Source organism: Rhinatrema bivittatum, chromosome 1 (genome assembly GCF_901001135.1).
Source record: "Rhinatrema bivittatum chromosome 1, aRhiBiv1.1, whole genome shotgun sequence".
Lineage (NCBI taxonomy): Eukaryota > Metazoa > Chordata > Amphibia > Gymnophiona > Rhinatrematidae > Rhinatrema > Rhinatrema bivittatum.
This window is the reverse complement of record NC_042615.1, coordinates 756732848-756760675: the sequence shown is the minus strand read 5'-3', so window position 1 is coordinate 756760675 and position 27828 is coordinate 756732848. Positions and strand designations below refer to the sequence as shown.

Below are 27828 nucleotides of genomic sequence, written 5' to 3'. Positions count from 1 at the left end.
ATTTCCCGTTCCCAGGCATCAGCTGTTCTAAAAAAAAATGGCGCCGATGCCCCTTTGCCCTTACCATGTGACAGGGTATCCGTGCCATTGGCCGGCCCCTGTCACATGGTAGGAGCACTGGATGGCTAGCGCCATCTTTACTCACCAGCCGAATCTGATCGTTAAGACGATCTGGCACACGATTCACATCTCTAAGAGAAACTACATGCTAGCAGAAATGCTGCACTTCAGTCAAACACGGACAGAACAGTCTAACCCTTACCTAATACAGAAATAAGGGACCACAAATTAGAAATGGAAACATGCAAATAAAACTGAAATGGAAACTGGAGAAACCAGACTCTCGACAGTGAAATTCTAAAGAGCAAAATACAAAAATATAAAAAATGCACATACCCAGAGATGGCATAGTCCAGTCTCTAAATACTCAAAAAACATTTTTTTAATCTCTTTATTTAAAGACACAGAAAATATAAAATCAGTATGAAAAATGGATAACAACAAAGCATTTAATATGTGAGTTCAAGTAGTACCTAAAAAAAGAGTGGAAAGAAGAAAAAAAAAAAATGTCCCTATATCTCCAGTGTCCAACCAGTCCTTTTCACAAAAATTATTTCTCCAGTTCCAGTGTGTTCTCCAAGTGGACTCATACTTTTGCGGAGTATCATCAAGAGTGTGGGACATACATTCCATTATGACAGTGTCCGCAACCACTTGCTTCCAGTGTCTAAACTGTGGTTTCGATTTCCAAAAATAGACTATGGTTAACCTGGCAGCATGTAATAAATGTTAAATAAGCCTTTAGGTCGTTTATTTGGAGGATCTTCTTCCCAGCATCTCAGCAGACAAAAAGATGCCATAAGCTGAACACCAAAATTAGTTATATGTAAGATAGAGTTTTTTACTTGTAACCAAAATTCAGTTAATATCTGGCAGTCCCACCACATATGTAAATAGGAAGCTGGTATACCATAACCTCTCCAACACAGTGGACTTGCAGCAGTGAATTTTGCAAAAAAATAAGGGGTATCTATATGCTCTATGTATGAGAAGAAACATCAGCTCTCGATTCATATTATATCTAGATCATTTTAAAGTAGCATGCCAGATATCCCCCCAATCATCATCATCATCAAGTTGAAGAGACAAATCAACATTCCATTTATTGATAAGTATTATATTGGTTTCCAAAGTTTTAGGCTCATCTTGTAAATATATATATAAATGAGAAATCAATTTGGTTTGGTAGAGAGAGGTTGTTGATAGTCGCTCCAGTCCTGTATGGGGTTGTAAAGAAGAAGTAGCACCATCTCCACCCTGTAATTCTCTGCACAACGGCTCATAAAAATATTTTTAAAGAGGAAATATTCCAAATTCAGTATAAAGGTCTTCAAATGTTTAAAGCTCCGTCCCACCCAAATTTGATCTAAAAACTTTAGACTGTTAACCAACCAGTCATCGGTATCTACAGATACTGTCACCGATGATAAGGAAGGATTGCATATCAGTGATGAGATAGGGGAAGGCCTGTCTATTGTCAAATCCTCTCCAAAGAAAAGAAGAAATAGAACCATTCAGACTAATTGGAGAAAATTCTTTTTCACTCAATGCACAATAAAGCTCTGGAATTTGTTGCCAGAGGATGTGGTTAGTGCAGTTATTGTAGCTGGTTTCAAAAAAGGTTTGGATAAGTTCTTGGAGGAGAAGTCCATTAACGGCTATTAATCAAGTTTACTTAGGGAATAGCCACTGCTATTAATTGTATCAGTAGCATGGGATCTTCTTAGTGTTTGGATAATTGCCAGGTTCTTGTGGCCTGGTTTGGCCTCTGTTGGAAACAGGATGCTGGGCTTGATGAACCCTTGGTCTGACCCAGCATGGCAATGTCTTATGTTCTTATGAAAGACCCTTTTGGGAACAGGACATGGAAGATGCTGGAACTTTTTTACCTTTATTGTCTGATCTTCTTATTTTTCTAATCCAGTGGATCCCAGTCTCTTTTTTTCTACTTTTCTTTTGTCAGTCCTTTCCTAATTTCTTTTCCAGGGTCACTCTTCTCTTTCTGTTCCTTCTTCCCTTCCTCCCTCACACACACAGGCTCAAGCTTTCTCTCATAGACTCTCTTACACACACAAGCTCTCACTTTCACATGTTCTGCCACACATACAAGCTCACTCATTCCATAAACCCAGGCTCCCATTCTCCCATGCAAATACCCACACTCAGCCTCCCATTCTTTCCTCCCCACCACCACATGCTCCCATTCTCACATACAAACAGGATTCCATTTTTACCATATACACAAGCTCCCATTCTTACAAACACCCCCCCCCCCCCGATGCTCCCATTCTTACACACAAACAGACCCAGGCTCCTATTGTCTCACACACACCCACATACACACACACACAGGCTCCCATTGTCATACGCACACACACTCAAACCTAGGCTTCCATTCTCAAACACACATACACACCACCAAACTCAAGCTCAAGTTCTCATACACACGCATACTCCCAAACTCAGGCATTGGGCCTCACCCTCAAACCCCTTCTTCTGCCGCTATGGGGATGGGCTCCCATGGCATCTTTGTATTGCAGGTGTAAAGCGAGTACCCAATGTTAATAAATTAAAAATAAAACTTACCTGATTCCTGAAGCTTGAAGGAAAGTGAGGAGGATCCCGAGGTTGAAACAGCTGAGCCAGAAACAGGGAGAGCAGAGACACGGGAGCAAGTAACAGCTCCCAGCGTGGCTACCAAGGACTGCCAGAGGCTAGAGACCGAGTTGTGTAGAGCAGCAGCAGCATTGGCAGTAATAAGATGTGTTTGAGAGATAGGCTTGAAGTAACAGCTGAGACTGAAACGGCCCTTAGGAAAGGGCCCGGTAAAGCCACAATTGTGCAGCAAAATGCCTGGAGGAGGAGGAAAGCCGCAATACTGTGAAGAGCCTGCATACTGCAAAGAAGAAGAGAAAGCATCATGGGAGTAAGGAGCAGACTGATGAAGGGGAGTAAGCCAGTGACAGGCCTTCCTTCAGCATCTGGCCACAGCAGGAGCAGTACCAGAGAACATGATATGAGAAAGGGTTGCTGAAGAAGCCGAACTTTCCCCGATGCACTCAACATCATCGATGATATCAATGAACTGCAGCATGACTGTGCTCTTTGCATCGGAGCTTTCTCATGGCCCGATCGCCAGTTGCTGCTCATTTTCCCTTTTTTTTTTTTTAAACTCAGCAGCGCTGATTGAGGGCAGTCACAGCTGCTGCCTCCCGTCAGCTGTTCTGGCCTCATCACTGCTCACCTTTATCTGCTCCTCCCAGTGCCACATCCGGGCATAGCTGGATGGCAGGAAATGCTGGGGTAGCCTGTCAGTGCTTTTCATTGTGGACCCCTCCTCTCATCTTTGTTCTTCTGCCTGTCAGTATCATGGCTTTAGTCGCCACTGCTGCCCTGCTTCACCTGGCTAGAAACACTGAAGTAGGCAACAGAGGGGCCGGCTTCCAGCTGACAAGGCCCTTCGCTCCCTCTCTGTGTTGCATTGGACCTGGCATCGCCGTTGAGAGCTGCCGTTCCTGTCTCCTTCCCCCACCACGGTTGAGTGCATAGGGGAAAGGTCAGCTTCCTCCTCACATTGTGCTTTCTATCACTGCTCCTGCTGCGGCCTTATGCTGAGGGAAGGGCCTGTCTCTGGCTTACTTCCCTTAATCGGCCTGCTCCTTGCTCCCACAATGCTCTCTCTTTGCAGCATGCAGGCTCCTTACGTGCCACGGCCTTCTTCCTCCTCTGGGCATTTTCCTATTTTATTTTTAATTTATTAACCTTAGGTACCCCCTTTACATGGGTCTTCTTTACTGCCAATGGGGATGGACTTCCATGGTGGCCTTGCATCGCGGGCCTTCTTTATTGCCACTGGGATGAGCTCCCATGGCAGTCTTGCATCGTGGGCCTTCTTTGCCACCACAGGAATGAGCTCCATGGTGGCCTTGCATCGCAGGCCTTCTTTGTCATCACAGGGATGGTCTCCCATGGTGGCCTTGCATCATGAATCTTCTTTGCTACCACGGGGATAGTGTTTCTAGTTTGTGGTGCTCAGCACACTCCTTTTGAAAGTTGGTGGTGCCTGTGCGCCTTTTGCACTATGGACACTACGCCCATGGTTAGGACTACCCTAAAAAGGGGATTTAAGCCTGGATAAATTTCTGCTTAGTTACCCTGATGAAAATGTTACTGCTAGGAAGGGATCAGCAACTTCCAACTTGCAATAGGGTTCTTCCTGATACATCAATCTTCTCCCCTCCCCAGTGAGAGTCTTCTTGTTTCGTTTTCCATTGTACTTCAAGGCAGGTCCATTAGCAGTATTAGAAAGTAAATGTGGCATAAGGCAGCACACAATCACAGGCTCCATGGATGTAAGCTGTGGTTAGACTGTGCTCACTTCTTGACCCTAATACTATTGCCATATATTGGTATATGGGACAGAGAGAGGGATCAGATGCCCATGCAGGGGATTAGTGCATCAGGCCTTGATGGTGTTAGTTTGGCAGATCCCAACACTGGAGGAATTACAATAGGAAACACCATTTGCAAGGGTGAAAAGTGATTGCCACATATATGATCCCTCCCGCCACCCTTCTCCAGCACACAACAGCTCTGAAAGAGTTACTAAGAGGTTGATTGGATTTATCCAGCTAAGTGGTGGCGTGTGAATATCCGGCTGTATTCAGCAGCTGTTGCTTAGCTGGATAACTATTACCTGGCTAAATAATCATCTGGCTAGGAGTTGGGTAGGGCAGGACAGGGGTGTAACAGGAGGAGCTATTTATCCAGCTAAGGGGCGATATTCATCCTTATCCAGATAAGTTAGACTTGCTATTGAGGAAGTCTAAAGTTAGCCATATAAACTTTTATCCCCTTAGCTAAAAGTTGTCTGGGTATATTCAGTAGCGCAGCCACGCTGTTGAATATCGTGGCTAAGTAGCCAGATATGTTTATCCAGCTAACTTTCCCAGCCCCAGCTATCTTTGGAATATATCTACCACTAAAGGATTTTTGACATGTGGCCAAATAATATTGCCAACCCCTGTTTTATGGACTGAAACATTGATTTTATTAAATTTCCTCTTGTGACCTGTTGCTTGTCTGTGCATTACTCTGTGCTTCTGTTTTCTATTACATTCAATCCAATAAAGGCTTTGAAGTAATTTTTAAAAAGTGTTATGGTGTGTCATACAGCTTCCCATTTGCAGTGCATCAGTGGTGCTTCATAAATCAAAATCTCAAGTGTCCCAAAGCATCTGCTTACATCTGTTGCTTTCAGCCATATTTAAAGATGAGCTGGCCACTCTTCTCCTTTAGGAGGGAAATTTGTTCTCAGCTGGTCAATTTTCTTCTTTCCTATCTTCGCTTTTCTAACAATCTTCCTATTCTGGTGCATTTTGTGGCGAGAGTAAAGCCTGTATCCATCTTCTGTCCCTCACGCCTTCTTACTGTGAGCCATCCGAGGCTGGCACCCATGCTTCACAGGCAGAACAGCCACATTTCTACCATCTGTAGGCTTTATGGAGTAAAGATGATATATACTGTAAGTAGCTGTAAATAATATTAATGTGTTAAACATGTAGTTGGGGGAAGAGAGAGACTGCCAACATCATAATCTGTTTAAGTGGATGCAGTCCGTGCTGGGCCCATTTCATGGAAAGTTCAGTTCAAACTTAAGAACGTACTCAGTTCTATCAAATTTGCCCTGTTCCTCTTGCTTGTATGGTATTTGCTTCTACAGACAAGCAGTTACACCCAGGGGATCTTTACAAGGGATTAGCCTACTAGGAATACTCTCTGGCAGAGTTATCTTGTCGCTTTAGGACAGTAATAATTTCAACTGCAAACTAAGGTGGGTTATTTACTAAAGGATTTCTCCCATTTTGTGTCTATGGGGAAAATGATTAGTAAATAGAGCTCTAAGAAGTTTGGGGTAGATTTATTTATTTTTATAAACACAAAAATAGGCTGAATAAGCATGTTTGAAACTTGTGAGCAGTAAGCACCAATTGTCAAGGCTGATCATATACATTTGTAACCTCCCTTCATAAACGGGCTGATTCAGTAAAGTCCACGGGAGAGCGGGCAAATGCCCGCTCTCCCGGCGCGCGCACAGGCCACTTGCCTGTGCGCGCAATACAGTATTTAAATGAGGCCCGGCGGTAGAAACGGGCAAAAGGGAGGTGCTAGGGACACTAGTGTGTCCCTAGCACCTCCCTTTTGGCCTGGAGTGGTGGCTGTCGGCGGGCTCGAAACCTGACGCCGGCAAAATTGAGCGTCCAGTTTTCGACCCGACAGCCGCGGGCCGACTTCAAATTTTTTATTTTTTTATTTTTTGTTTTTTTTACTCTTCGGGACCTCCGACTTAATATTGCCATGATATTAAGCCGGAGGGTGCACAGAAAAGCAGTTTTTACTGCTTTTCTTTGCACTTTCCCGGTGCCGGAAGAAATTAGCACCTACCTTTGGGTAGGCGCTAATTTCTGAAAGTAAAATGTGCGGCTTGGCTGCACATTTTACTTACTGAATCGCGCAGGAATACCTAATAGGGCCATCAACATGCATTTGTATGTTGAGGGCGCTATTAGGTTTGGCGGGTTGGACGCGCGTTTTCCGCCCCTTACTGAATAAGGTGTAAGGGAAAACACACGTCCAATGACAAGTTAACAGTGCGCTCCATTGGAGCGCACTGTACTGTATCGGCCCGAGGGTGAGGTCACTTTTGAGTGCTGTATGGGTGAGAAACTGATTGCAGACTCAGATCAGGATTCATCCCGTGGGGAATAGCTTCTATAAGGCCCAAGGGGAATTCACATAGTCCAAATTAATAGTTCACACCTAGGATATTGTTGCAAAACAGTTCTGGGTGTGGTTAAGGCAGCTAGGGTTTAAAAAAGGTTTGGATAAGTTACTGGAGGAAAAGTCCATAAACTGCTATTGATCAATAGGGAACAGCCACTGCTTGTTGCCAGCATTAGTAACATGGAATTTATTTAATGTTTGGGTACTTGCCAGGTACTTTTGACCTAGATCAGCCACTGTTTGAGGGGATACTTGTGTTGATGGACCTTTGGTCTGACCCAGTATGACATATGTTATGTTCTTAAGAAAACATAATTTATTTAGAGCCCTCTAAAGTCCAAGAAAAGGCAGGGAAAAAAATCAGCAAAACAGTCCATAAATTCAGGAAATAATAAAGCACAGCTCTTCTGACAGTCCCAGCAGGTCAAAAAGAGTTGCTTTCTCCTGTCTCTTGAATACAGTCCAAATAAAGATTTTTCCCTCTCTGATCCCCAATATATCCTTGTCGTTTTCTTTAGGCCTCAATGCAGAACAGGAAACTTCTCCTTGTCTTATACTCAGTGGTAAGAGTCTTCCCAGGACAAAAATTGGTGTCCCCTGGAGTAGGGATACTGGTCCTTCCAGTTGCCGCCCAGTGCCTTTACCAGAGAGATTTTGTAGATCTCTTTGGCAGATCTAAAAGAATAGAAACCAGAGCCCTGCTGTCCTCAGGCTCCAGCTTTCTTACAATTGCTCAGCTTAACTCCTGTTACTGCAGAACTCCAGGGAACTACTCCTCCCAGTGCTTGTGGAAGCACCCTATATACACCCTCCAAAAACATAATTCCTTAACTCACACCTACCATTGCTGCAAACTTCTCAAATGTATCACACCTAAAAGGGGTCACCCATCCATAATTCAATGATCTTTAAAAAAGTTACTTAAAGTGGAGAGTATATTTCACAATTACTTACCTTATCCTCTAACTATATACATTTTAAAACCTGTTAAATTCTTTTTAGGCTTTTAGACTATCCAATTTAATTAAAATTACACTTGGTATGCTCACAGCCAAATGATGATCTCAGCCACACAAGGGATCCATTTTTTTGGTTCAATAAAGAAAGTATCCTTGGTACAATTGCAAAATCCTCCTAAATGTAATAAGTGTGTGTATATTGGACATATGGTAACGGACACAGAGAGGGATTGAGTTAGCACAAATTTGAAATGTGAGCGATAGTGCCAATTGTCAAGGCTTCAACCCTGGCTACTTCCATCTGCACATCTTTCATGTACATTCATAATTCTATAATTTTTAAATAATGTTTAAAATGGAGAGTATACCACACATTTACTTACCTCATGCTGGGATCAGAAATGGCTGAGCAGCATTCAGGCTGTAACTCTTGAGGAGTTAGGCTTCAGAAACATATAAATATCAATAGGTGAATAGGTTTGAAGGTGAATGTTTATTTTTTATGTGACCATAATTTTTATTTTTTGGCGATAATTTTGTTTGGTGTATAATTCCTTAGGGTGTAAGTAATAGTATTTGCATTGAGCCTCATATATATACAGTATAGTGTATACCACCCAGGAGTCCATGAATTCTAACAGTAACCACTCTCTGAACCAACTCCATCTGGTTTATATTCTTTTGAAGTTGTAGTCTCCAGAATTCTACACAGTATTCCAAATGAATTCCACAGTATTACCAGGGCTTATACAGGGGCAATATCACCTCCTTTCTGCTGACCATTCCTTTCCCTGTGCACCCAAGTATCTTTCTGGCTTTTGTCATCACCTTATTTATTTATTTATTTAAATGTTTTTCTATACCGGCGTTCATGAGAAGACATATCACGTCGGTTTACATTGAACCAGGTTAGAAATACATCAAACAGGGTGTTTTAAACAGGGATTTAACATCAAAACAAGAAAAGGATGGTCAAGAAATAATGGAGGGGTTATCCACCTGTTTGGACACTTTGTTTCATAAGTAGAATTTCACCCCCTATATTGTACCACTTCCTTGAGTTTTTGCAGCCCAAATGCATGACCCTGCATTTTATAGCATTAAATCTTAGCTTCCAGACTCTAGACCATTCCTCTAGCTTTGCTAGATTCCTTCTCATGTTTTCTACATCTTCCTGGCAATCAACCCTGTTGCAGATTTTGATATCATCTGTGAAAAGACAAACCTTTCCCAATAGTCTTTCCTCAATATCCTTTATGAAAATGTTGAAAAAAGAGTCAAAGGACCAATCTCTGCAGCACACCACTAGAAACGGCCCCCTTCCTTGGAAAGAATTCCATTTACTACTACTCTTTATTGCTTCTGATTCAACCAGTTTCTAATCTAGTTAATTACTTTAGGGCCTATACCAAGGGTGGGTCCAATAAAGCAAATCGGAAGGCGGTCCCACGTAGCCAAGGCAAAAAAACAGAGACAACCTTATGCCGTGGAAAGATTTTATTAAATTATTCTAGTACAGAGCCCGACTCCGGCCGAGTTTCGCCAATCAAGGCTGCATCAGGGGATGACTTCTGATGGCAAAGAAATTACATAGGTATATTCTTATGATGTAACACTGTCATATCAAATTTTCAGTCTTGATCATGCATACAACTCTCTCCGCTTTACGAACTGACAGTGTATCTCGCTCAAAATTATGTTGTTTAAGGGTAAGGCAAGAATAGAGACGATGTGTATTTTGCCTTCTATTTCACAACCTCTCAAACACAATAGGACAGATCCTCGTGAGATACGCTGTCAGTTCGTGAAGCGGAGAGAGTTGTATGCATGATCAAGACTGAAAATTTGATATGACAGTGTTACATCATAAGATTATACCTATGTAATTTCTTTGCCATCAGAAGTCATCCCCTGATGCAGCCTTGATTGGCGAAACTCGGCCAGAGTCGGGCTCTGTACTAGAATAATTTAATAAAATCTTTCCACGGCATAAGGTTGTCTTTGTTTTTTTGCCTTTACCAAGGGTGTACAGTTTATTTAGAAATTGCCTATGCAAAACCATGTGAAAGGCCTTACTGATTCCAAGTACACTATATCTAGCGCTCTCTCTGATCCAACTCTTAGGTCACCCAATCAGAAAAATTGATCAGATTTGTCTGATAAGATCCATCTGTGGTAAAAACCATGCCAACTCGGATCTTATAATCCATTAGATTACTGAAACTGCACTATCTTCTGTTTTAACAGCATTTTGATTGATTTAAACACCACACAGATCAGACTAACCACTCTTAGTAGTCTTAGACTCTTTCTTACTTCCATGTTGGTGAAGAGGAGCTACATGTGCCTGTCTTCAATCATATGAAATCACTTCCAACTCTAAAGAAGCATTAAAAAGGTCAGACAACAGAGCAACCAGAACATCTCTAAGTTCCCATAGTAACTTTGGAGATATCCCTTCCGGTCCCATTACTATATCTACTTTAAGTTTAACTACTTCTTCATGAGCACAGTCTTCTGAGCAAGGCTGAAAGGTTAAGTAGAGGATATGGGGCAGGGAATTGGTGTTGGTTTAGGCAATGGGAAGTGTCTGCTTATCTTTCAAAGTGGTGAAAAAAAAAACCAAAGAGAGAGAATATCAGTCTGGGTGGAAAAGAGTTGTCTTTTATTTGTTATCATTTACTCTATTGCTATCTTCTAGAGGCTGCTGAAATGTATTTTGTAGAGAGCCTCAATGCATACCGAGTTACACTGGGGCCATATGATACACAGACTCTCAGTGCTGTTCTGGAATTCAGCAAATGGCTCGTACAAGTCGGAAGAAATCAGGTAACAAAATCTAACTAACAAGCCTATTTTCTAAAGAGATGCTAAGGGCCTGATTTTAAAAAGCATTTACTCACTTAAAACTGGATTTTACTCAAGTAAATGCATTTCACTCGTGTAAGTGGGTTTTTGAAAATTGCTACAATATATGCCATGAATTGTCCATAGGATTTGCTCACATAAGTGTCCTTTACGCAAGTAAATGGCTTTTGAAAATTGCTACAATAGCAGTTACATTTACACGTGTAAATCCTTATGAAAATTACCCCCTAAGTGTATAAGGAGAGATAGATGTGTGCACTGATTTTTTTCATTTTATTTTATTTTTTCCATATTTTTTTTTGTTTTTCTTTCATTTTGATTAAAATGAAAACAAACAGCAAACAAAATAGAAAAGAAACATAAAATGAAAAAGTTGGGTCCAAGCTCATTCCCACAAAAAAAAAAAAAAAAAAAGAATCTTCTAAATTTAAAAAAGCCTTCTTGTGCTCCTCCTCTCCCTGTCCCTTCACGGCCAGATTTAAGCATCCTGTGTCCATGTGCAATAGGAGTTGCTGATGAGATCTCGCCTTGAGTATTGTGCCCACTTCTGGAAGCCATACCTCCAACAGATTATACAGTAGACAGAGTAGAGATAGTCCAGAGAATGTCTACCAAATGGTGCAGAATGCGTACCAAAAGTCATATGAAATTATACTTAAGATCCTAATTATGTATATGCTAGACTGGAGAGAAGAAATGGTACAATACGACAGAGACATTCAAATACCTCAGAGTTATAAATAATGCACAAGAAGCAACAAATGCTCTAGAAGAATAGGTCACAGTATGAAGCTCCAAAGGGGTAGACTCAGGAACAACAGCAGAAAATATTTCTTTATGGAAAGGTTTGTGAATGCATGGAACAGCCTCTCAGTGGAGGTAATAGAAACAATAACAGTAAAGAAATTCAAGAAAGCATGGGATATGCAGAGAAGTGACAGGAAAGTCAAGATCAACTGGGAAATTTTTGCTTGTACCAGGTAGTAAATTGGGCAGACTAGATGAGCCTTCCTATCCTTTATCTGCCATCATACGATTTCCATGGTTAACAAAAGGCTGCAGTTTATTTTCTTCACTGAACCCGAGCCCTATCAATCTTAATACACAATCCTGGAAAAACACCACCCACCCCACCTCCTCCAGCACAAGGCACTCACCACCACGCCCCAGTGGTAGGGCTAAGCAATTTCCTCCCCTTATCTTACCCCGCCTCTTTCCAGCGAGGGTAAGCACACGGCCTTGAGCATCGGGCCCCCCCCCCCCCTTGCTCATTGGCCATCTTATATAGCAGCCCCAAACTACAAAAGATTCTCCCCCTCCCCCCCAAATGCCCCTTTACAATACAATAATAACAATGGGCTCGGGTTTTCCGCCACTGCTGCGACAATGCATACCAACCAACAAGAAAAACCACATAACTCACCCATACATACCACAAAAAATTGGGAGGGAGGGAGGGAAAAAGCAAGTTGCTGCTGCTGCCTCTCCCATTCCCTGGGTCGACTGAGGCGGAAATGCCTCGCGACACGATCCTGCTTGGAGGGCAACCAATAGCGAGGCAGCATTTTAAAATATTGCCATCACCGAAGGTTACCATCTCCTAGCCCCCCCCCCCCCACCCAACCCCTCCCGCTCGCTCGCAGCGCTCTCCTCATGTTAATGTCAGCGGCGCGAGACTAGCCTGCGCCGCCTTAACTTACATAGAGAGGCAAGACACTCGTCTCACTCCCCGCTATCCCCCTTCTGCACAAATGACATTACAATTTCCATGGTTAACAAAAGGCCGCAGTTTATTTTCTACACTGAACCCGAGCCCTATCAATCTTAATACACAATCCTGGAAAAACACCACCCACCCCACCTCCTCCAGCACAAGGCACTCACCACCACGCCCCAGTGGTAGGGCAAAGCAATTTCCTCCCCTTATCTTACCCCACCTCTTCCCAGCAAGGGTAAGCACACGGCCTTGAGCATCGGCCCCCTCTCCCTCCTTGCTCATTGGTCATCTCATGTACCAGCCCCAAACTACTCAAGATTCTATCCCCCCCCCCCCCCCAATGCCCCTGTACAATACAACAATAACACTTAACAACATTGGGCTTGGGTTTTCTGCCACAAAACAAGGACAACCTTGGTTGCCCTTGTTCCCCCACTGCGGCTGCCTATGATTTACCTAGCAATTGCTCCAATCTTTCCTGCAAAGCGTTGTTAAACATCTATGCCCACATTGGAAAGGTGTACTCCATCATCCCAAAATAGACCCTCTGAGACAACCCAGGACCACTCATGTCTCACAAAAAAAACCCCCTTGCTTTACAACCCACTTACCTATCTGTCTATTCAGGTTTTTTTTTAACTCCCCTCCTCCATAGGGGCTTACTCTTATAACACAACCGAAAAATGATATCGGACCATCCTATCCGCGTATTGGGCATCATATTCATGATGAATGCAAAGTCTTTTCTAACCCTTGCTACCAGCTCTCTGCAGGAACAACCCCCAATATCATTACCCCCTAAATGAATGAGAAGAATTTGTGGAACACCCCAGTCGTGAACACACTCCTGCAAGAAGGATAACAAATCCACCCATTTCATGCCCCTAATGCTAAACCATTTGAGTGTCCAGCTCTTGGCGTCCAAGGTCAGGTGCTCCCCATAAGGTCGCTGCACAGCCCTGCACTGACCCCAGTGAACAAAGGAATGGCCCACGACCCAAGCACATTCCCAAACACTGGGGACCCCCCATGACTCTGCAAAAGAAGAAAAAAACATTAAAATCCTAGTCACGGTTCCGGTCTTTCTTGCAATTGCTCAACACTTCATGTACGAAGCAAAGGCTTTCAATGTCTACCATCCGATAGATCTGATCACCTGCTCTGACAACCCCCATTCCGCAGCCGAAGTAGCCGCTCCAATGTGGAAGGAATGGGAAGTATAACGATCCGCATCCCAACCTAAACCCTGCACGACCAACTTCAAAACTTTAGTAAATTGGAAAGCAGTCAACGGCGTTCCATCAGCATGCACCAAAAAAGAGCCTGACACAGCAGGCCTTACCTGAACAAAAGCCTGAGTTGAGCGCACTGGACACACCAAAACGTCTCAAGCTGGAACCAAGGTAAGAAAATGACCTCTTCCCTATTGGTCCACCTTCGATCGATGTATGCACAATGTAACTGCGCTGTTGTACACCCACACATGACTTGCCCTCAGACCCGCACCCGATACATTCACCTTGGAGCTCGCTACTAACTCGCTCTCAGGGCACCAAAAAAGGCCAGGGCGAATGCCACTCTAAACAGCAAAACCTCATACCTGGACCAGCAAACCATCCCGAAATGCCCCATGATCAACATTAAATCTGCATACCAAATGGGCTGTCGTTTGTCAATCACTCTCTCTCTATGCCTGCCCCAACCAACCAACACTCTCTTGACCACGAAACTTAATGCTGGGTTACCCCAACCTCTTAGCTTTTAAAAAAATGAAAACCCCGCAATCTGGCAGTGCACTGAAGACAATGAATAACCATTACTCCTCGCCCACAGGATGAATTGCACAATGCTGGCGTCGCCAACAGGGCCCCTCACCGTCTTGCGGCCTGTAAGAAGCACATCACCATGCCACAGCCCACCGAATAAGATGCCCAGGTTGCGGGGGCCATGGACTTCTGAATCATCATCCAAGCTTCTGAAGGCCGAAATGCCATAGGTGCTCCGGGAAAGGCTCTCCCGTCAAATTTGCCTGCGGCGCCAACTCCCTGAAGACCTTCCACTTGAAACGAGAAAGGGCATCCGCAATCAAATTTTGCTCTCCCAGCACATGCCGAGCTGTAAAACTAACATTCCAGTGCAAACAAAGGAATAGTAGTTCATGCAGTAGAGCCGACACATGCATGCATTTGGAAGACTGCCTATTAATAACCTGAACAACTCCACGGTTATCACACCAAAACATCACTCATTTATTCCTAAGCTTCCCACCCCAAATAAATAGCACCCCTACAATGGGAAACGGTTCCAAAAAAGTGATGTTCTTAGTGAGGCCTTTCGCCACCCACGCCACTGGCCAAGGCTCGGCGCACCACTGGTGTTGGAAATAAACCCCAAAACCGCAAGCCCCTGCGGTGTCCGAAAAACGCTCTAGGGCATGATTTGATACCTCTTCCTCCTGCATGATACAAACACCATTGAAAGGCTCCAGAAACGCTTCCCATACCCCCAGCTCATCCTTCACCCTCCATGTTACTCGAATAAAATGATGACTCACCCTAACCCCAACAGTAGCAGCAGACAGCCTACGGATAAAAGCACAATCCATCGGAATCACCCGACAAGCAAAACTGAGAGAATCTATTAAAGACTGCATCTGTTGTAAAGTAACTTTCATCGCCTTCCACACGAGCTGCACCAAACCTCTTAACTTAGCCACTTTTTCCAAGGGCTAATGCAACACCGTGGCCACTGAGTCTAACTCTATACCCAAGAAGGTGAGCTGAGTCACCGATCCTTCAGTCTTATCCTGAGCTACAGGCACCCCTAATATGCGAGCAACTTGCAAAAAACTATCCAACTGCAACTACAGCCCTTTGGCAATGCCTATCTGAAGCTAACAAGAAACTCCTGACTGCCCTCAGTGACTCATGGAGTCACTATTTGTAGGTATCCCAAACACTGACTCGCCCTTTGAGGGATGGGCCCACCTGTCACTCCCAGTTGACCAACTCTCCCTTGGAGCCTGCCATTGCTGGAATGTTCCTAATAGACTATGGAGAAAATCTTACCCCCCCCCCCATATGTATTTGTATGTCACATATAAACATAGCATATGACCGAAGATAAGCGCAATTAAGGCCCATCTGGTCTGTCCAGTTTGCTTCCTTCTGTCTGCAATTGATTCTCCTCTAACAAGAGGAGTTGATTTGTACAAAACAGTTCCTTTTCATCATTTATAAGGTCCAAAATTATTTTATGATGTCAATTTTACAAAGAATACTTCTGAATGTGTCTGTAACACCACCCCCCCAACCCACCTCCCGAAAATTCACCCCGAATCAAAGTATCCTCTTACAATGGTCTATATATAGAATATCAGACTGAGCCTTATAAGGATTCTCTCTCTCTCCCTCCCTCCCGACTGTTACCAGCCTACCAAGTAGCTGTAGCAAAGTGATGCGTGTAACATACGTGTGCTGGCTGAGGAAAATTAGGAGTTATACGCGTCATTGCTGGCCCCGCCTCTGGAATTCCTATGCCCTGCCCCTTTCCCGCCTACTTTTTCTGGGCGCACATATATCCCTGCTATTTCAGAGCTGGTGGAAACGCTAGGTGGACAAGATGGCTGCCAAGAGCGCCACAGTTTTAGAGTCAGATTGGTAATGGCAAGACTGCGGCTAACTTTAGTATCCAGACAGTTACTGAATATGGACCTCCAGTATCAAAAAATAGAAATATATGAAACCAATGAGAAGTTATTAAGAACATAAATCTGATTCAACATTTAGTATTCTTTTTTGAGAATTTCCTATGAATTTTTCAAGTTCTGCTTGCAAATTCCTGCAGACTCCAGAACAGTCCTGAATGGGTGGCCACCCTAACTACGGGAGGTGCAAGGAGAAATGTTTCCTGCCTGTTCTTGCAGCTGCTCACTCTGCATCACTGATGCTGTTAACATACAGCAGAAGTAAAAGAAAGAGAGAGAATAGGGAGGAAGGTGAAGGGAAGAAAGAGAAATGGTGGAAGAAAGCAAAAGAGAACAGGGCACCTAGAAACATCCTCATGTAACACAGGAGGAGAGACTGCCAGACACAGGGTTGCCAACCATCCGTAAATTCACAGGCTGCCCATTAAAAAAAAAAAAAAAAGCTAAAAAGTGAACCTGTCTGTACAGTCCATAATGTTGGTTAAGGCTGCCCATAAATCCTGTCTTCTGGCTGTCACTTTGGTCTGCAGCGAAAAAAAGACCACTTGTCTTTTTCAGCTCCTTGTGACATGTGAGGCCTCCACTCATCAATTTAAAGGGACCAAGACCACCAGATAAGAAGAAAGGCCCACCGGGAGAGGAGAGGCATCAATTTTGGAAGGGCTCCCTCCTTCGCACAGTATCTGGCAATCTGCTAGGCATCTTAACTTCCCTCTGAAAAAAAATTGTTTTTACTATCAGTCCTGTTGTTCAGTGAAAAAAAGTTGCCCATAAAACAGGAAAAACATTTTTCAGGAGTTGGCAAATCTGCCGAGAGCTACTATGCAAGTGAGGAGCCTCCTGGCATTTATACTATTTTTTTTAATTTGAAGAAGGTGCTGGTGGTGTTGTGGTCATGGAGGGGGAGGGACAGGATAATGGTAGGTTGCTACTGAGGTGGGAGTTATCACTGCAATGGCAGGGGGAACTGCATACAAAAAACTATATGGCTCCTCCCTTTCCCCACCACTACTGTCTTAATACAAAATATTTGTTTCAACTCAGAAACATAGGCTTAGTATCTTGGTTTGTCTTGTGGGCTCAGGTTTCCTAATTACACCATTAAACCTAATAGTAAAAGAAAATAGATATACTCGTTTGGAAATACATCTTTTGGTCTTTTTCATCTTCCTAGGAGGCTTATAATTTGCTGAATGATTCTTTCAAGTCTGAGGAAAACACAGATGTAGATTTCAGTGAGAAAATGGCTGAAATTCAGCACATCATGGGCAGCATCTGTCTAGCAGAGGGTAAAATGCGAAAGGCCTACAAATTACTGAAGAAGGTAATTATTTATTGAACTTTTTTCTTGTATGAGGTATATTGCCCAGCTTACATGTTTGTCACTTTCAGGCCGATACAGTACAGTGCGCTCCAACGGAGTGCACTGTTAACCAGCATTTGGACGCGCGTTTTTGACGCGCTATTACCCCTTACTGAATAAGGGGTAAAGCTAGCGCATCGAAAATGCGAGTCCAACCCCCCCGAGACTAATAGCGCCTGCAACATGCAAATGCATGTTGATGGCCCTATTAGTCATTTCCGCGTGATACAGTAAGTAAAATGTGCAGCCAAGCCGCACATTTTACTTTAAGAAATTAGCGCCTACCCAAAGGTAGGCATTAATTTCTTCTGGCGCCGGGGAAGTGCTGCTTTTCTGTGCACCCTCCGACTTAATATCATGGCGATATTAAGTCGGAGGCCCCAAAAGTTAAAAAAAAAGTAAAAAATAAAAAATATTTTAAATGGGCCCGCGGGTTGAAAACTGGACGCTCAATTTTGCCGGCGTCCGGTTTCCGAACCCATGGCTGACAGCGGGCTTGAGAACAGATGCCGGCAAAATTGAGCGTCGGCTGTCAAACCCACTGACAGCCGCCGCTCCTGTCCAAAAAGAGGCCCTAGACGCGCTAGTGTCCCTAGTGCTTCTTTTTACTGTGGACCCTAATTTAAATAAATTAATTTACTGTATCGCGCGCACAGGAGAGTGGGCGCTCGCCCGCTCTCCTGCGATTTTTACTGTATCGGCCTGTTTGTCTTTTCGTATGAATGACACAGAAAATGCTTGAGGCCATCTGCTTTTTTGGATTCAAATCCTAGAAAGATTAAGCACATTTCTTGAGTATATGTGAATTCAGAAACTGGCTCCTACTATATCTGCTGGGCAAATGAAAGATAATATCCGGCCATGTAAGCTCTGTGGCATATTGAAGGATGGCCAGTATTACTTGGCTCCCACCTCATTCCTCTATTGCCTAGCCAAAAGGTGTTGGCTTTGCTCCATGGTATGCCCATCTGTTTGCCGGCACTCTTTGCCTTGGATGCATAGCACTTTAGTGAAAATGGGAGAAGTGTCTACAGTAAATAACAAAACCAACATTAGGGTGAGCAAAGTTAGCAAATGTTCCAGCAGCCCCATGCCAATTCTTAGGAGGACTGTTTTTTGTGCCGGATGTAGGATTTGTATCTGCTGGACTGCCAGAGCCCTACGGCCTTGATCTGTGCCTTTCTTAGCCTTCTGCTGCTCGCAAATGATGTTGCACCAGTTCTGAAGAAGTGAGTGTGCTATTCATTTGGCTCCTCCCCTATTGCTTCTAACCCTCTATGGAACATACTAATGAACTGGTAACACGACAGTGCAGATCCATCCAGATGTTTCAATAAGGGGCCATTCCCGGGTGGGTGCATCCCTAAGTAATTATGCTCTGCCCTGACTGGACATATAGCTGCCACGTCAGCTGGATACAAAGTAACCCACCTACCCGCTGCGCGCTGGTCATTTTTTGACCTTCCTATGAAAAGTTGGACTGTATCGGTATAGACCGGTATATCCTCTACTGCAAGACCCCCATCAGATACCCTGTGGTTACCTTTGCACAGGCAATCAGCTCACTTATCCTAAAGGCCCCATAAAACATCAAAGAAAAATCATCCATTGTACCCGAAGACTGGAAGGTGGCCAATGTAACCCCAATATTTAAAAAGGGCTCCAGAGGCGATCCAGGAAACTATAAACCAGTTAGCCTGACTTCAGTGCCAGGAAAAATAGTGGAAACTATTCTAAAGATCAAAATCACAGAACATGTAGGATGACATGGTTTAATGAAACACAGCACAGATTTACCCAAGGGAAGTCTTGCTTCACAAATTTGGTTCATTTTTTTTTAAGGGATTAATAAACACAGATAAAGGTGAACCAGTAGATGTAGTATATTTGGATTTTTAGAAGGCGTTTGACAAAGTCCCTCATAAGAAGCTTCTAAGAAAACTAAAAGTCATGGGATAGGAGGCGATGTCCTTTCATGAATTACAAACAGGTTAAAAGACAGGAAACAGAGAGTAGGATTAAATGGTCAATTCTCTCAATGGAAAAGGATAAACAGTGGAGTGCCTCAGGGATCTAACTTGGACTGCGCTTTACAATCTATTTATAAATGATCTGGAAAGGAATAAGACGAGTGAGGTAATCAAATTTGCAGATGATACAAAATTATTCAGAGTAGTTAAATCACAAGCGGATTGTAATAAATTGCAGGAAGACCTTGTCAGGCTGGCAGATAAAATTTAATGTGGACAAGTGCAAGGTGATGCATATAGGGAAAAGTAATCCATGTTGTAGTTACACTGTGTTAGGTTCCATATTAGGAGCTATCACCCCAGGGAAAAGATCTGGGCATCATGGATAATACATCAAAATCGTCGGCCCAGTGTGCTGCAGCAGTCAAAAAAGCAAACAATGTTAGGAATTATTAGGAAGGGAATGGTGAATAAAACAGAGCGCCTCCACCTCTACAAGTCAGGTCCCATTCCACAAGGGCCCAGGCAGTATCCTGGGCAGAAACGAAGATGCTGTCACCCGCCAAGATCTGTCGGGCGGCGACATGATCCTCCATTCACACCTTCTCGAGGTTCTACCACCTGAATGTTCAGGCCCGGGAGGACACAGTATTTGCAAGGGCAGTGCTAAGTGGGCCACGGGCAGCCTCCCACCCGGTTCAGGAGTAGCTTTTGAACATCCCATTGGTCCTGAGTCCATCTGCTACACGCTAGGAAATGGAGAAATTACTTACCTGATAATTTTGTTTTCCTTAGTGTAGACAGATGGACTCAGTATCCCGCCCACGGCTGCTGCAAAATCCGGAAACCTCGGGTGACAATCCCCGAGAACAAGACAAGCACGGGTAAGCCAGGCTTTCCCTCTAGTTAAGACACCCATAGTTGCCGGGTGTCTGCGTTTTTCAGTTGAGTGCACTGGCGGTCTCCAGTTGGAAATAAATTCAACCAGTCCAAGTTAATCAAGTTAGCCAAATTAATCAAGTTACTCAAACACACATATATCCACAATTGCTTTTTGAGAAGAATACTGAAGGGCAGGGCTTCCTGCATGGGTGTGTGTGGGCTGACGTTGGATTGGGATCTGATTCCGTCTCCAACTGCTATCAGGAGCACACTTAACCCATTGGTCCTGAGTCCATCTGTCTACACTAAGGAAAACGAAATTATTAGGTAAGTAATTTCTCCATTATATGTTCCTACATGCTAATTGTAGCATATTCATGCTAATATCTTCTGGCCCTGGTTCAGAGTTCACACCATGCTGTTATTGCATAGCAAGCTATTTTTAGCTTGTGTTAAATGGCCTTAGTGTGTTATGTTTACTGCATAGACCTCACCTGTTCTCCACTTTTCTTTTTTATCTATTTTTTTTTCTGTTCTGATATGCAGTGTTTGGAGATTCAAAACGTAGTGTATGGTTCTCAGCACAAGAAAACCAAGGAAACGCAGGAGTTACTGAACATGCTACAGAGGTAAGCTGGAAATCATTAACTCATTGTATAGAGCGTGAAGCCCCTCCTCGAATAGCAAAATAGCATGACAAATTTGCAGTGCATTTTAACATAGCAAAGAGGTTTGTTTTTTTAAATTCAGATGGGTTGAGTTTATAGTTATACTAGGATTCTCTATCAGCTGCACCTTCAAAACTATCCACGGTTCACTATTTATATGCATAAGTGGGCATGTGGAGATTTATGCAGCAAGAGCTGCATAGTTTATAAAATGCTGTATATTTCTGCCCTGAAAGTACACACACAAAGGTGAATTTTAAAAGTCTGGCACCCCAAAACTGGGAGATATGCGCACAAGTCGGGGCGAAGTGTGCTGAGCATATTTTAAAGGCTGCCCGGGTATGCGAGTATCTATCTCCTGCTGCGCGCACAAATGAAAAGTTTAAATAAATAAATAAATGGGCGGGGCATGGGCATTCCTGGATTTCAACTTCAAATTAGCATGTAAATACTTCTGCACATAGGTGCGCACCGGGGTCCCCTGCCACGTAACTTTACATCTACGATGGATGGACGTGGAAGTTGTAAACAAAAAATTCTAGGTAGATCAGGATTTTGAAGGTCAGGGCTAACGGGGAAAAGGGAGGCTACTAAACTAGGGGGGTTTGAAACGGGGTGGCCCAAGGGAGTCTGCTGCCTGAGGCGAGGGATGAGTTGGCGCCCCCTTCTGTCATCCCCCCCCCCCACACACACACACTGGAGTCGTCTTTGCTGTGAGCGGGTGAGCACTGCTCGCGGCACGCCAGGGCCTTCATCTTCGCCGCGAGCTGGAGGAGACCCCTGCTGTGCAGGGGGTTATTCTGCACTTCACAGTAGCACAGAATTCCCACAGGTCTATCCACCGGAGGCCCATGGATCCTTTGTTGTTTTAGTTGCAGGGTGAGGCAGCCGCTAGAGGAGTTTGGGGGGGGGGGGAGTTTTTGCCGCTTCTAAAGATTGCTGCCTGATGTGGCCGCCTCACCCTGCCTCGTTATAGAACCGCCCCTGGTTTGGAAGTCCTGTCCCTTATGTGGCGAACTGGGAAAACTGGTAATGGTGTCAGTGCGCATGTCTATTAAAATGCCCCCACTTATGCAATAGAAGCAGCATTTGCATGCAGTGGTGCGCATCCACTTAAAATTGCACGATGTATGCGCGGTCAGGCTATTTTATATGTATGTTATAAAATATCCAGGTCCCTTGGCACGGGCCAACAAACATGTACATGTGTGCTCGTGCATCATATGTTTCAGTCGTCATCATCATTGACTATTTCATGCTCTGCCAATGGATGAGAAAAGCATTTTACACAAAAGGGACCAACAGAGACCATCAAACAAAACCAAGGTCAGGGAAATTAAAAAGCACAGGGGGTGCATGAGGCAATGTGAGGTAGGTATAACAGCTAGCAGTAGCAGGGTCATATCAAAAAAGAAATTTGGCTCAAGGCAATACAAACAGGTGAGTGCAGCTAGGCTTAACTATCAGCAGCAGTAAGGACAGTATCAAATAGGAAATACAGTATCATTCAGCAGTAAAATAAGATGGATCCACTCTGGAAAGGGAGAGGCGGTGTGGCCTACAGGATTTGAAGCTTAGTTAACAGGGCATCCAGGAGCAGAACATACTAGCAGCTGGGAGAAGAAGGGGAAGAATTGAGAGGGGGAGGGTGGCTAAGGATTTAGGAAGGCAGAGCTAGAGTCCAAGTACACAGACCAAAAACTTCTACAAACACCATGTCTCAGTTTTTCCTGAAGGTCAAAAGATTAGGTGTGAGCCTGATGTCCAGCAGCAAGGGATTCCAGAGGGATGGGATATAGCCAGCAAAATTCTCTTTCTTGTGCTAGAGAGCCACTTTCCCTGGGAGCAGGTACGACCAGGCAAGTATTAGGCAGAGAGGGAATGTATACAGAGAGAGGTTTGCATAGGTAGTGGAGGAGCAAGATTCTTGAGTGCCTTATAAGCCAGGAGCAGGAGTTTGAAGGTGATGCAAAAGAGGAGATCTACTTGCTATCCGCCTATCCAGCCACATGGGCAGCGATGAAACGGACCCTAATACACCAAGTACTCAGTGCAGCTGGGCAGGAGCTCGCGGCACACTGGAAAAAAAGATTGGCTGCCAACAGTTATTTCTGTATCGCACAGACTTTGGCAAATGCATTATTGGTACTGTCTTAGAGCTCAGCAACAAGATAAGATGGTGAGGCAAGTATTAATTTGGGAACCTTTTCTCCTCTGGTATAAGGTTTATTAAGGAGTCTTTGGTTTATGGAAACAAGGAGTTTATTTCTGATTGGGGAAAAAAGAAACTACTTATACCAGAGCCCCAGGAGGAAGGTAAGGACAGGACAATCCTGGCCAAGAATCAGGAGACGGGAGAGGTTGAACCCCATTGATATGACGAGATAACACGCACCTAAAAAATGGGAGTCAGTATGCACCATGGGGGTGAGGGGGGGGGGGGAAATGGGGAAAGAAAAGAAACAGGCACCACTGTAATATGTTCAAAGTTTATTGCAATTTGAGTACTTATCACATCAATGTTCAAAGTTATTGGAATGTTTATATTGATTGTGCCAATAAAAATTTAAATCTGTTTATTTATTTATAAACTTTTCTATACCGATATTCGTGGCAACATCATATCGGTCTACATTATAACAGTAAGGAGGGAAAATACATTGAACAGGGGAGGGGGGGATACATAGGATAAACAGGAACAAAAAACGTAGTACAGGAAGAAAGTGAACCAAGCAATAAAATCCAACACTAAGAGATAACAGAGGCAATAGATGTTCAATAGTAATTGTGGTTGAAATTAAATTGCAGCCACCATCACAATAGAAGAAGTTGTCACTGAGATTGCAACTACAATAACAAACCAGTTATAACAGAGGTTGTGACAGATAAATATACAGGTACTCAAAGAGCTGGCATGTTAGGAATGAAAAGGGAAGCAGGGCAGAGGTTATTGGGGGTACGCTTGTTTGAATAACCAGGTCTTGAGGTTAGCTCGGAATTTGGATGGGCATGTTTCCAAAAAAAAGAAGAAGATTGAGAGCCAGTGAAGAGATTTTAGGAGAGGAGATGAATGACCAGATCAAATTTTCTGGTATTGAGCAGGGTCCATGCTGAAGCATCTTGAATAAGCTGCAATTGTCAAATAAACTTTTTCGGCATGCCCTTGTAAAGGACTTGAGGCCTGTGAGGAGACTATCTACTTCTTTCAGAGGTAGTGGGCAGAAGGAGGCAAGCAAATGTGAGGATGTGGTTGGCTCCATATGTATTGGGAGATCAGAGGTGAGAAGGGTTAAGTTCTGATCTGATGCTGCTGATCTTGCTAGTAAAGAATTTGGCTAATTTATTGCCGTAGCTAACTGTGTCAAGAGAGGGAGGTAGGGGTGTAGTAATTCCTATTGGTTGTGATCCACCTTGAACTATGTGATATGAGCAGAATGTGCATTTTAAAAATAAAATAAATAAATAAAATGAGCTTCCTGATGATGTGGAAGAGATCTGTAGGTGATTTTTTTGCTTGGGAGATTGTATTAGAGAAATAGTACCTTTTTGCTTCGGAGATTGCTATGCAGTAGGTTGTCTGATGTCTTCTGCAGTTATCTCTGTTCACTTAGGATTTTGATTTTCACCAGCAATGTTCCAGTATTCTTCTAATTTTCTTAATTCCTTTAGTTATTAGGTGAATTAGGGGATGGGATTGGATTCTTTGTAATGATCTTCATAGGGGCAAGTCCATACAAAGCTTTCTTGAGGGCAGAGTTCCACAGGTCCTTTAAGGTAAAGGTAGCGCTTACTCTATCAGTGGTACTATCAATGGGAGTAGCTTTAGACTGTTCAAGAATTGCCTGTAGTAAACTTTCTGGGTATAGGTGGGAAGTAGGTTTGATCAGCTCTGTTGGACCTCCGCTCCAAATGGATCAGGTAATGGTCTGTTGATGACAAAGAGGTGATTTGAGAGAATTTGATTAATAGTTTATATAGGAGTGTCAATAGTACAAGGACTAGGTCGAGAGTATGGACTACTTCATGCGTAGAGGCCTTGACAAACCAGGAGAGGTCCAGAGCTTGCAGTGAGGATAAGAAGGCATCTGAATTTGATGCATGTGGGTGGTCCATATAAATATTGAAGCCACCCGAAATGATACTCCTCGGGTGCTCAAGTATAGTATCTGCCATTATTGTTAGGAGTACTTGGAAGGCCTTAGCATTCTGATGAGGTGGATGGTATACCAAACAGAGCTCTCATTAAGGATAGGTACTTGATTGAACCAGCAGGGTTTCATTCCTATCCAGTTTCCTGGTAAGGGAAATGGTCAGGCCAAGGGATTTGCTGACAAGAAAGGCCACCTCTCCACTATGCTTGCCTTGGCAGGGAGAGTGGGCAAAAGAGTAACCCTGTGGACAGACTTGAATGAACTAGAGAGTGTCTATTTCATGTTCCCAAGTTTCAGTTAGGCACAGAATATCAGTGCAGTAATCTGTGAGAAGGTCATGTAGTGAATCTAAGTTCTTATGGATGGATCTGGCATTAAGAAGATGATTGTTCAGGCTGGAGTCTTTGATTGAGAGTGTATAGGAATGGATCAATCTATTGTAGGCTTGAGGGGAATTAAGCACTTACGTTTCTGCTTATTTGCTTTGTTCTCCTGTTAGAAATTGTTTAACCTATCCTTTCCTCTAACTACCAAGTTCCACATTCCCTGTTATAATGTAATTTCTTGCTTCCATTGTTAACTGGTTTTTTCCCCCTAGTTCATTGTAAACCGGTACGATAAGACCTGGTCTTGAGCATCGGTATATTAAAAGAATTTAAATAAATAAATAAATAAATTAAGAAGATGATTGTTCAGGCTGGAGTCTTTGATTGAGAGTGTATAGGAATGGATCAATCTATTGTAGGCTTGAGGGGAATTATGGAGTGATAAGAACAGCGAGGAGAGTATTTATCTCAACCAGTTATTATCTGAATAGAAGATGGGGTTAGGCACTTGACAGAACACTGAGTAGTAATCAGACAGCAGAGAGCATGGAGCGAGAAGGGAAATGGGATAGAAAATAGTTAACAGCAGATCATGGTGGAGGAGAGGAGAGCTACAAAGCAAGGAAGAATTTGGGAGACCTCAAGGGAAAAAATCAAGGAAAGGATGTTCCTGGGAATAGATGGAGTAGGGTTGGATAGAACCAAAGAAGTAGCTGAAGATTTGGGGGGTGCTGCAGGGGTGGGGAAAGAGGCTTTAGGTGGCAGTAAGGGATAAGACAAACTTTATTCAAGGGTCATGCCTGTCTCCATCCAAATGTAATCAAATTGGGAGGAATGAAAAACAGGTTGAAGCTGCTCTCGAAGTTCCATATAAAGGGATGAGCCCTTTGGCATGGCCTTTCAATGCCAGGCCCACTCGTGGAAGGGTCCACCTGCAGCATAGCCCTTAAACAGGTTGGCACCAAGACGATTAAATTTGCATGTGGGCCAATCGAGAATGGAGGTTTCAACCTTGCAGCAAGAACTGCCAGTGACTGCATGGAGGAAAGAGAAATGAGCCCCCCCTGGGAGCAGCAGAGGTGTCTTCTATCTCTCCTGCTGCTGATCCTGTTGGCCGGCATCCAGAGGTTGCATCGCCATTTGTTCTTCAGCTGTTAAAATATGCTCATATATTTGTATTGCAGGAACACTCATACTTTTAACCATTTAAAAAAAAAAAAAAAAAAAAAAAAAGGTGGGGGGGAGGGGGGGGAGGAATCGTCTGCTCCAGGAGAATGAGGGGAAGTCTCTTGTACATCAGTATGACTGTGTTTCAGGTGTCTCGGGAAATAGATGGGACGTCAGGACTCATCCCCCACCCCGATGTCATCAAAGCTTGACCAGTGGTTTCAAGTCCCATGCCCTTTGGTAAAAAATCTTTTTTTTTTTTAAGAGCAGAAGACAGCAGAAGAGGTATGAGTCTCTGATTGGTGAACAGTGTTTACTAACTCCTGGTGCTTTTTTTTTTTTTTTTTATTAGAGGATTGGTTCCCATCTTGAAGTCTAGTTTCAACAAGTAAGAAAAGGAAGGACTACTTAAGGATCTTCTTTCAGAGTCAGGTTTTCCCATTCCCTCTTCCCAATTAAGAGGGGTTTGCAATTTCTTTGCCTATGGATATGGGTTTGGGAAAGAATGGTCTTGATGTTTCTACATCTGACTTGAATTTTACTGACATCTCACTTAGTCTTCATAGCTGAGTACCACCAGTATTAAAAGAAGTGCTTGGAGTGAGAATTATACAGCAGAGGTGAGGAAGGATGAAATTGCCTTATCTTAGCTGGGTGGTGGAGAACCCTTGGCTAATGTCCTGGTTCCACTGATAGATGGAGGGATTGAACTATTTTCCTTGATTAACCTTTGGCATTCAGAAACTCAAACTTGTGGCAGTAATACTGGATTGTTATTGGTTTGGAAAAATCCCTTAGTAAAAGAATTTGTTTTATGAACTCTAACTGAACTTCATTCTCAGGTTAAAACTTAGTTGAAGTAGTTCATAGGTTAGAGAAGAGGGTACGCCAGGTGAAGATTAAACAAAAAGAAATACAAGGATGTGAAGCTGCATTGTTCATCGTAAATTAGAGTTGTTCTGCAAGTAACCTGCTTTTCAGGGATTTCCAACACGTTGACAGATCACCTCATCTGTGTGTTTCATTCTCACAAATAGTCCCTACATTAGTTAAAAGGTGACAAGCTGTTTGACTTTGGGGACATCCCTCCATCGACCTCTTTGCAACAGAGGAAAACAGAAAGGTGGAAATATTTTGTTCCATTCTTCCAGGCAAACTCAGATCTGCTCAGGGTCTTTTTTTGCTCAACTGCAATGAGCTCTCATCTA

General features: G+C 43.5%; 1 protein-coding gene across 1 annotated transcript in view; it reads left to right on the top strand.

Annotated features, from left to right (window-relative positions):
- The window catches only part of TTC23L (tetratricopeptide repeat domain 23 like), a 114128-nt gene that overhangs the window by 74385 nt on the left and 11915 nt on the right, over window positions 1-27828 (top strand). Inside the window, exons 9-11 of the mRNA XM_029579026.1 lie at window positions 10504-10631; window positions 17268-17417; window positions 20855-20937. Coding sequence (XP_029434886.1) covers window positions 10504-10631; window positions 17268-17417; window positions 20855-20937 — 361 coding nt within the window. The remainder of the gene's footprint in view (window positions 1-10503; window positions 10632-17267; window positions 17418-20854; window positions 20938-27828) is intronic.